Raw genomic sequence first — 11,230 nt, 5'->3', positions numbered from 1 at the left:
ACTGCATCTTTTCTTTAATCTTGTCATCTGTAATCAACTTGTAGGGGAAAACAATGAGGCTGACTCAAGAATTTAATATCTATCTACACAAAATTAAAAAACCTTATTGATATATTAGGTGAGAGCTGCGGCCATGTAGCAGGGTGGGGTTGCTTTTTTGACTATTCCAAGGTTACTGATGTATTTTGTTGTCAGAGAAGAAATCTTATTTTCATTCACTTTTGGAGAATAAAAGCTGCAAAGCGAATCAATGACTATTTAAATAAGGCTTTAGATTGAATTCAGTTACCTAAAGAAACAGAACATTGAGCTTCTGTTTTACGAAACATGGCAAGACAAACAAAAATTTCACTCCTTAACTCCTTTATAAATTGTTTGATATTGTTAAATCATTTTCTTTTCACAATAATTAATTCAAGTAACAAAAAGAGTATTATTGATGGTCAGGCTTTCTCCTGGTTATGTGTTTCCTCTGTCTTAATTTTATTAAAAATAATCTATCCTGAAGTAGGTTAAAACAGTTAAAGGTGGAAGTTAGCCTCACTCTCTGAGCCAGCAAACCAATTCTTTCTGTTTCCTTTTATGTACTTATATGAATAAGTCCTAGATATAAAAGATTACATAATCAACTTGCAAATCATCCTGTTGCTTTCTTTTTGTTTCAAATTATTCTCTTCATAGCAATTCCATACTCACCAGAGATGGTATATTTTCAAGTAATAGACAATCTATTCAAATTTTATGACAATATTAGTCAAATATTTTCCATTCTGTTCACTCTCTATCTTCCAGAGAAAAGTGCAAATCATTTCAGGTAATTGTCAGATTTGAAGATCGTGGGTGGTCTGTCTAACCTTATAAGAATCTGTTCAGAGATTCAAGCTGAGACCTTTCCTCAGTTTGTTGTGAATGGCCTAAGTCATTCACACTTATGGCTACTCCACCATTCTTCTGCCATGTCTCTTTTGGAGTCCTTCATCTTGGCTTCCCCCTTAGAACCCAGGCATCCAATGCCAACATCCTTCCCTCTGATGTTCAATGTTACTGGCCCTAGTCTTAACTTTTCCTGAAGTGCCTCACAGTCCAAAACTAATAGAAACTTTAAAGCTATGATTAGAAGGAACATCAGAAACCAACTGGCTCACACTTTTATTTCCAAAGTAAGGATATGGAGAACCTGAGAGACTAAGTAATTTTTGAAAATCACAGATTTAGTTAGTGGTAAAGCTGGGCTAGTACTCTGGCTTCCAGGGCCAGAAGGTTGTCATAAGTTGAGTTCCTCCCCTAAACAAACTCTGAGCCATGGATTTAGGTACAAATAGTTTATTTGGGAAAGGTATATCAAGGGACATTATGAGAGGATAGTAACATGAGACAGGTTACTGCATGGATATCTGGGGCCCAGTTTTGCTGAGAAACCTCTGAGAGACTGTAGGAATTGACAGACATCTCGGCAAGGATTCTGGGGTGTTTGATCCATCAATACCCATCCCTGTTGTTAATGGCAGCTCTGACAACACTAACTCCTCTTTCTGCCCACCCTCAAATTGACTGAGATTTTTCCACAGCCAGCAAATTCCCTCAGATGGAGAGAAGCCACTGGTGTATACAGAAACTGTACACAACTGTCAGTGTAGACCAAGGGGAAGAGAGCGGGCACAGAGTTTACCAGAGGAATGTATGATCCAAACGGTCCAGTTCAAGATCTAGCACTGGATCTAACTTTATCAGATGTTCACTGAAACTCTAATGTGACAAGTTAACCTCTTAGTCACAATTTTTAAATGAAAATTAAAATACAGTTGATGCTTTATTTTTTTCCTGGTAGAGTAGTAGATGGGGATTACCATAGCTATACCTCTTCTTAAACTGCTTGATCTTAAACTTCTGTGGCTAAAGGACAGCTTTGTGGGCAGTGATAGCAAGGGCCAGTCTCATTTGTCACTGAAACCTAAAGCTCCTTAAAAAAGAAAAGAACTCGGGACTTAGAAAAAAAGGTATTTTATCTACAGAGAACTGTGAAGCTAACTCTGACAAAATGTTATAAAAGGAGAGACTAAAGATGGCTGAGATGCAGATTTAGGAAATCTGTGTTAAGAGAGCACATATTTCCTTTCAAAGACACAAATCTATGAACCACAAATCCTGAGTAGAGGTGTCAGATAAAATCCAGAATTCCCAGGAAACTCTGAATTTCAGATAAATAATGAATAATTTGGGACATACTTACACAATAAAAATATTAGCTGTTGATCTGAAATTCAAATTTAACTACATTTTTTTGTGCTTTTATTTGCTAAACATGGTAATCTTAATCTTGGGCCAATCGCAAAGGTTTCTCTGTATGTGTGTATCCTGCTGGACTGGGCAAGGCACAGAGATAGTTTTATAACAGTTATTAGAATGAAGCACCCTCAGAATTCCAGATCAGAAATATTCTTGTAGAAATCCTAATCGCAAAAACAATAATTTTTTTTTCTGGCAACAAGGGAGCATAATTGTAAATGTACAAATAAACTGAAGAAAAATAAGATAGAAATATTAAAATTAATAGATGCTGTGTTTTATAGGAAAGAGATGCTATAGTTGTTAATTTTCCGTCAAGCTTGGCCTGCTCCAAAATATTATGAATTGAAAGTAAAAACATGTAAAAAAAAAATATCTTGTCTATCACTTAAACTTGCATTGCGGATAACCCCTACAGAGGCTCTCTTCCAGGAAATCAAAACTTTAATAAATCACATACCCACACTGCTCTCATCCAGAAATTTTTGAATTTTTTTCTCAAATATGGAAAGCTTAGTTATGTTGTATTTAAAAAAAATAAACATTTCAAAAAATATTAGGAAAAAATGATTTTAAAACTCTTCTTGACTCAAGGTTTAATTCTTCCCTATCTGTAAACCACAATATGTGTAATACACATATACACGAAGAGTTAGTTTTCCAGTAGAAAGCAAATATCACGATATATACTAACCTTATGTTGTTGTACTTGGTGTTTTAGGTCCTCAAGATCAGGTCCAAGAGGTTCTTTCTCCATTTTCCTTGTTCTCTCTTCTGTTTTTGTTAGCCACTCATTTAACTCTTTCAGTTGCTGATTCTGGAGATCCATTAAAACTTTATGTAAACTGAAAATTTGAAAGATGTCTATTATTACCTCTATTAAAGCAATTTTACTTACTATTATTAAATTATAACTAGGCAAAAGTGTTGACATTTACAATTTATGGCATGTTCACATTGTTTGGCATCTATTGGACATTAAGAAGGAAGGTAAGTAGAGCCCACAATCAACCATCTGACATTATTCTTTCTCTGACTGATTAGAGTTCACACATTCCATTTTTTAGAAAGTTTCATACAGCTAACTAAATTTGAACATTCAAGTAAAGTGTGAGCCATTTCTGGTAATTGAGCTAGTAGTATATCTTGACAATCATCTGTTTATATTTCCCTTGTTTTAATATGTGTGATGATTAAATAGGGCCACAAAATCTTTGTCGCTCTTCCCATCAAGAGATGGAGTCTATTTTCCATTCTCATGGATATAACTGGCCTTGTAATTTGTTTTGACCAACAGAATATGGCAGTAGTGACACTGCACCAGTTAGTTGCAAGTGCAGGCTATAAGTGAGCAGGCAGCATTTATATTCTCCTGGGACCCAGCTGCCATGCTATAAGGAAGGCCAGACTAGACGAGTGAATGATTAGAGACTGTGTTGAGAGTAACTATAGGATAAAATGCTACCTTAGAAGTTGAATTTCCCGCTGATTGCAACCCAGTGACCCCAGCCATACCACAACCACAATCACAAATGGCAGCCTAGATGATCCCTGCCCATATTCCTGATCTATGTAATCATGATGTAATTATAAATTTTGTATTCAGCAACTGAGTTTTGGAATCATTTGCTATGCAGAAATAGATACGTGAAAGAATATTTTTTCAAAGATGTACACAATAGTGGGCTGGATAATAGATTTAAAGTTCAAAGGCTTGGGTTCACAGACTAGTTATCTGTCCTAGAACCAAGTTCTTAAACTTTCTCAATTACAATTCCAGCATCAGGGACATAAGATAATATCTTGCTTATTAATCACACAACTTCATAGCGAGGATGAAATTTAAAATTGAAGTTTTCATCTATTAATTTGACAAAAACTTGAGACTCAAATGATAAGTGTTAGTACCTATTTTAAGGCTTTTTGTTTTTTTTTTTTTTTTTTCTGGGAATTTTTTTTTTTCTCTTGGTTGACCTCACAGATTGCAAGGACCTTGTCAGTTTACAATCCCTTATTTTTTATTTTTTATGCCTACAGCATCTGGTCTTTCTAGGTAGTCTTCCATCCAAGTACTAACTAGGCCCGACCCTACTTAGCTTCCGAGATCAGACGAGATTGGGCTTGTTCAGAGTAGCATGGCCGTAGACGGTAAATATTCTTTATGAAGGCATATTTAAAGCATTTTTGCAACACATCTTATAAAACTGATAAGGACATAATTTGAATTAGGAATTTACTATTCTGATTTGTAAAATCTTTACCAGAAATTTCCATTAGTCAGCACATTTAGACATACAAAATACATACAAAATATAGAGTGTTCAAAATATTTAGATTATACCATTTATTGACCTTTAACTTTTCAGAGCCACATGGCCTCCAAGTCACACTGCAATCAGAAGTCCATAAAAATGAGCTTTCATTTATCAAGCAAAAAATGTAGACATCTGCTTTTTATGAGAAGTGACATAGATGAAGCATTTATTTAAGTGGAAGTAAAAACTGAAAGTTGCTAGTTTAAGCCTCTTAGGCAATGAATACCATCCCAGCATTGCAAGGTACATAAATCTTTTACTTTATTGGTTCAACCTATCTCTTGAGAACTGACCTAATAATAAGATTTTATGAGAACTGTCTGTAGTATCATTCCTTGTGTTTGTTGTTCTTCCTGCCTGGTTTGTCATTACATTAAGCTAAAAAATCTTACATCTCAAGAACTGAAGGAATAAATCCCACATTATTACTTTGACACTTGAAAAGCTTCAAGTCTAACACATATTTGTTAGTTAATAAGAGATTTCATTTTAAAATATTACTTTTTTACTTTTGGATAGATGTTTCATTCAACAAATACTCACTGAGCTCCATATCTATATTAGAAACTATTTGTTAGGAATGGACAAAAGAAAATACTTATCCTCGTTTTCAAGTAGCTTAGAGATTTTTAAAGAAATAGATACATCAACAATTACAATATTACCCAAAAAATCATTATAATTAGATTTATATACATTTCAGAGGTTACATAGAGGTTCCAAATTGACCTGGGGTCATCTGGAATGCTGTTATTACAGAACATACAGCCTGAGAGTTGAGAGTTGGAAAACTGGTTTATACACTTATTAAATGTACAATTATTGAGTACTTAAATATTATGGATGGAAAGGTGAGAAAGACCCACATAGACCCTTACAGTCACAGAGCTTACATTCTCAGAATGGGAGCCAGAAATAATACATAGCTCATCAGGCCATTAGTTAATTATAATTGTGTTCATGCTGTGAATGAGAGTAACTGAATTGAGTCTGTGAGGAAAGGAAATGCTTTCCTGAAGTATTGATATTTGAAAAAGTCTAAAGCTTGAAGTAAGAGGAAGTAGCGAAGAGGGATGGTAAACACTTTCTAGACAGAAGGAACCATCTGTGCAAGGGCCCTGAGACATCAGAAAGGCCAGGACAGCTTGACAGCATAAGGTGTGGGAGAATTGAGATATGTCATATACTTCACTCATCTCTGGATCCTGGGAGATTTCTTGAGCTCTGCTTGAAAATCTGAAATCTGAAACTCAAGTAATCATTTATGTATAATAACGATTTCATCTTATAAACCTGGACTCAGGGGTTAACCAATAAGAAAAGATGTACCCATAAGTGCTTTGTCAAATATTATATCTTTTAAAGATATAATGTAGGAATGTCCAGTTGGAGGACCTTGAAAGAGGGACTAGCATGGCTGGGTGGCAGGAAGTATACAGTAATACTCTGTGCGCAACTTGTGTGGTTCAATATTTTAATGACTGGCACAGTCACATGAATGTTTCTGAGCCAAACAAATCCCTGCTTTTCCTCTCTAGACCAATGATTCTCAAAGTGAGTTCCCAGAACCAGTGGCATCATTCTAACACAAAATGTGTTAGAAATGTAAATTCTTAGGCCCTGCCCCAGACTTACTGAATCAGAAACTGAGGTTGGAGCCTAGGATTCTATTTTAACAAGACTTCTAGATGATTCTGATGTACACTCAAGTTTTAGAGTCACTGCTCTAGATAATTTAATCTGCATCCACTACTCACCCAAACTCCACTGAGATCGATATATTATTAATATTAACATTAATAGAAGGGCAAGTGCCAAAGCCTAGGAGTTATTAGAAGTTATTTTGACATGAGACCATTACATTCTCATCCTGACTTCTTTTCCACTTATAGAGAGAAGTACGAGCATCAGCTCCCTAAGAATGGGTTCTGATTTAAAAATGTGAAAGTCAGAGATTTCACATATTTGAAGGCTGAACAGAATCTCAGAATAAGTTTGAAAACAGAAAAATATAAGTGGTGGTAGGGTAACACCAGTCAGCATAAAAATATGTATCATTCACTTCTTTTTGGAAAGGGTTCTGTGAAGATATGTTTTAACTATGTAAATATTTCTTATCCTGACCATAGACCTTGACTACATATTGGTAAATAGTAGTCCATGTGCCTGATTTGGTTTTGTATTAATTGAAAATAAATTAAAATTATGGCCAATAGTTAAAAAGCATGAGACACCACCTGCAAACTTTAGACCTGGCCACTCTTGAGAATATCTAAGAGTATTTGGCAACAGTAAACCTGCCTTCCTAAATGACAACTATCTGTAAAGTTGAATATCAATTGTACTTCATAGACCAAGCATGAGCTCTCCAGTTTGCTATAGTTCCCACCACTCCATATATGCTCTTTCTGGTTCCTAAAATGAGCATTCGGATTTGCTGCCCTATGATTTTGGTCACAGGTTCTCCAACTTAAATATTTACAGACCATCTCAGGATCCTGATTTAAATTCAAGGGGTCAGGTCCAAGAATTCTCATTTCGAACAAGCTGCCTGGTAAAGCTGGTGTTCCTGGGTCATGGGATGACACTTTGAATAACAAGAATCTAGGTGAGAATATTGTATATTTGAAAATCATTGCTAGTGTTTTAAGGCATGCGTTTGTGTGTGTTTGATCTATTAGTTACCCACTGCTCAAACTCACAAGATTAAAGAGACAGAGATTAATCTGATGCTGGCAGGAAAATATAAAAGGGCATCATACTCAGGATACCCAAACACTCCCCTTTAGTATTCTTCTAGACTTGGACTACTGAAGCTGCTCTCCTTCACTTATCTCCATATTTCATGATGAATATTATATAATTAAGAAATGTGCTATTTCCAGTTATTGTGCCTAGTATATAATGTATTTAAAGTGAGACAAATCCCAAAGAAGAACACAGGATTTTCTTAAGGATGAAACTTCTGAGAGGAAATGAACTTAGAGATGAGAGAAATTGAGGAAAAAGATGTGAAAAGCTTAAATTTGTATGGTTTGCTTTTGGACTATAGGAACAAGTATTTTTTTTTTTAATGTAATGTTTAAAAATGTGCTTTGCCACTGTTGTTACTTCAGATATTCTAATTATTCAGTAATGTCTGGTCAGTCCTTACTGCTTTCCATATTAGGGTCATATGAAAATAATTAAGAAGTTGTAAAAGGTACTGTTCCTCCTTCACTCACTGATATCTGTGGAGTGACAGCATCATTACATGCAGGTGAATTACAGGCCAGAGTTCTCCGGAGTGAGAAGCAGGAGGTGACTAGTGGCCCATGGCAATAGCAGGGCTGAGGGAGGAGCAATCATGAGGGGGCACTGCTATCAGAAGGTCTGTTTAGGATCCTTTACATCACAAATGCCCCCTTTTGCAAATATGGTAGAAGAAGGACTAACTTTGGGGCGGGGGGAGGGTAACTAACCTTTGGATTAAGACCTCAGTGAAAACTAATTTTAAAATATATCGGCTAACGAGTGTTCACTTTTCGTGTGATAATCTTTCTGTCAAGCATTAAATACACTATTTCGGTTGATCCTAAAGGATGATGTGTAATCCATTTGTGGTTTAAAGAATGATTTTAATGTTACAAATAAAAATAAAGTCATTTTAGTGTCTTAGCATATATACACATACATACACATACATATGCATACACATATACATATATATACAGTTGATCCTTGAACAATATGGGTTTGAACTGAGCAGGTCCACTTAAATGTGGATATTTTTCAATAAATATGCAATAGGCCTTCCATATCTGTGGATTCCACCAACCACAGATCGAAAACAGTATTTTCTATCCATGACTGAGAATCTGTGATGCAAAGGGCTGACTCTATGCATTGTTCTACACCATTTTACACAAGGGACTTGTGCATCAGAGAATTTGGGTATCTGTAGAGGTTTAGGAACCAATCTCCTATGGGAACCGAAGGAAAACTGTAGTTAAGTTTTCAGGAGTCAAAAGTTATACACAAATTTTCAATTGTGTGAGGGATTGCCCTACCCCAATCCCAACAATGTTCAAGGGTTAACTGTATATAGTGTGTGTGTGCATGTATGATTTTAATTGTATATATGAAATCATATAGCTAAGGATAAGGCCAAATAATAACAACTATTTCCAGGAAAGTATTAACTATATAATGATAAAGAAGGGTGCAGATATGAAAGAAATTGTGAAAGTGGAGCATGACTGACTTGTGTCTAAGAAACACCAAGTAATTACACATGGTCCTCATTTTTACCTTATTAGGTAGATAATACTATTATTTTATTTCTGAGGACACTGGAACTTGGCAAAGTTAAGGAATTTGCCCAAGGTCTCAGTGACATGTTAAGCCAGTATACAAATGCTAAGCTATCTGTGATCCAAGTCTGTGCTCTTAACCTTGAATTAAGTTCTTTATGGGTAAAATGTTTTAGGTTGGGTTATATGAAGTTGCTGATAGCTGAGTTTTTTATTCCATAAAAATGAAAATTTCATATTGTTCGACTTAAAACACTATTAAAATGGAAAAGAAATTCCCCGTTTCCAAGAGACATTCTAAAGATGCAAATAAATTATGAAAATTTGTCAAATTCATAAAATAAAAATCTACCACCTATAGGCAAGAAAAGAGTTTACATTTTTCTTAGTTTCATTTTAAGATTTTCAAGTGGTCATGTAGAAAGGAACATAAAAGCAAAAGGAGAATGGAGCATCAATATACAACTGGCAATTGAGAGAGGAGGTAGTGGAATTGGAATAAAAAAGTACATGACAGGAGACTGTCCTGACACAATCTAGAAGCAGAAACATGTGAGGATATGATAGTAGAAAATGCTGCAGCCAACTTCCACTTGTAAGATCATCTGAGGGCAGAGGGAGGCTATCAAAACAGATACACTGAAAGAAGCTGGGATTTGATGGCACAATAGAGTCACAGACTTAATAGTGTCTAGAGTCATCACCTGTGGATTTATTGAAATATGAGATAATGAGCATCCTTATGGTTTTAACCAGTGCTTCTCAAACTTTAATGTGCATATGAGTCACCTGGGGAAAATGTCCTCATATGGATTCTAAGTCAGTAGGACTGAGGAGGGGCCTGAGAGTCTTCATTTTTAACAATTGCAAAGGGGATGCCAGCGCTGCTGGTCCATAAACCACACTTCAAAAAGCAGTAGTATAAACCAATTGGAGTTGGGTTATTTGTCAGTTGCAGTGAAAGGGACCATATTTTAAATAATTTTATAGATCTGTCTCTCATCCCACACCCCACTGTGAGAACATATCTCTATGAACATGAAGGAAATCAATGCGAAAGTAGGATTCACTTTATAGAAATTCTCTTAGAATATGGGAGGACATTTATTTTCTATCCAGTAACGTCCAAGAAAACTTTCTACAATGATGTAAATGCTCTACATCTGCACTATCTAATAGGATAGCCACTAGTCATGTGTAGCTGTTGAGCAGTAAACATATGGCTATTATGACTAAGAAACTGAATTTTTACCTATATTTAATTATAGTAATTGAAATATACAATTAAATAGCTGCGTGTGGCTAGTGGCTGTCATAATGGACAATACAGATCCAAACCAACAGAAACTGAATTGACAACAACAATGAATCTTATTTGGAATTCCTTAACCAATACCATTTCATTATCTCAGGCAATATTTATAAGAAATGATATTCTGTGTTAAGGAATCTAGCAATAAATATAAATAGCATTTTTTTAAATTTTTGTTTTCTAGACAAATTTATCAATACCAAAGTTGTACATGTTTTCAATTCTATATTTGATAGCCTTAATAGTAGTGTTCCTTGTACTTTGTGGTAATACATCATAAGATGCATAAAATATCTTACTATGTTAATGAAGATGTAAAACTACAGACTTTGTAAATCCTTGGGTATTATAATTAAAAATCACCAAGAAGGTTAAGCTCTTTAGGAGAACAGGCTCTCAGTCCCAACTTCCTAGATTTCATAATTACTTGCTTATATGCAATTCTCAAATAAGAAATACAACTAATGAAAGGAGGTACAATACTATTATGAATTTTCTAGATTAGAAATAAACCACCAGTTGTGAAAAGATGCTTATGGTAACTGAAGTAATTTGGACACATATATTCACTCTTAAAAATGGCCAATTTCATTATAAGCTTAAATAATAAGATAATTGTTATAACGAGATATTAATGAACATTCAGCATACATAGGGACAAACTGAAAATAACAATAACTAAAAAGGGGAGGATTCAAAGATCCAAATTCACAAAGGGGAATGGAGATAAGGCACGCGCAAAAGAAAATGGATGACTGTATATATATATAACTATCCTTTACATATTAGTAATAGTAACCACACACAGAAGACTCAGAACTAAAGTATATAACATAAAACAAGAAGAAGCAGAGGCAAAACCCACAAAAGCCAACCAAAATGAAGAAAATGGAAACACAAGGACAAGGAAGCAATGGAAACAGCAAGATACCAGAAAGCAAAAGAGAAAATGGCTATAAGAAGACCTCATACTTCAATAATCACCGTAAATGTAAATGGACTGAACTCACCTATAAAAAGGCACA

General features: G+C 35.0%; 1 protein-coding gene and 1 pseudogene across 1 annotated transcript in view; both read right to left on the bottom strand.

Moving 5' to 3' along the window:
* The window catches only part of DMD (dystrophin), a 1,580,480-nt gene that overhangs the window by 1,376,980 nt on the left and 192,270 nt on the right, over positions 1–11,230 (bottom strand). The window contains exon 10 of the mRNA XM_006911463.3: positions 2,981–3,131. Coding sequence (XP_006911525.1) covers positions 2,981–3,131 — 151 coding nt within the window. The remainder of the gene's footprint in view (positions 1–2,980; positions 3,132–11,230) is intronic.
* On the bottom strand, positions 4,315–4,433 carry LOC112479411 (annotated as a pseudogene).

This window comes from Pteropus alecto, unplaced genomic scaffold (genome assembly GCF_000325575.1).
Source record: "Pteropus alecto unplaced genomic scaffold, ASM32557v1 scaffold414, whole genome shotgun sequence".
In the NCBI taxonomy this organism is placed as follows: Eukaryota; Metazoa; Chordata; class Mammalia; order Chiroptera; family Pteropodidae; genus Pteropus; species Pteropus alecto.
This window is presented reverse-complemented; position numbering and strand designations above follow the sequence as displayed.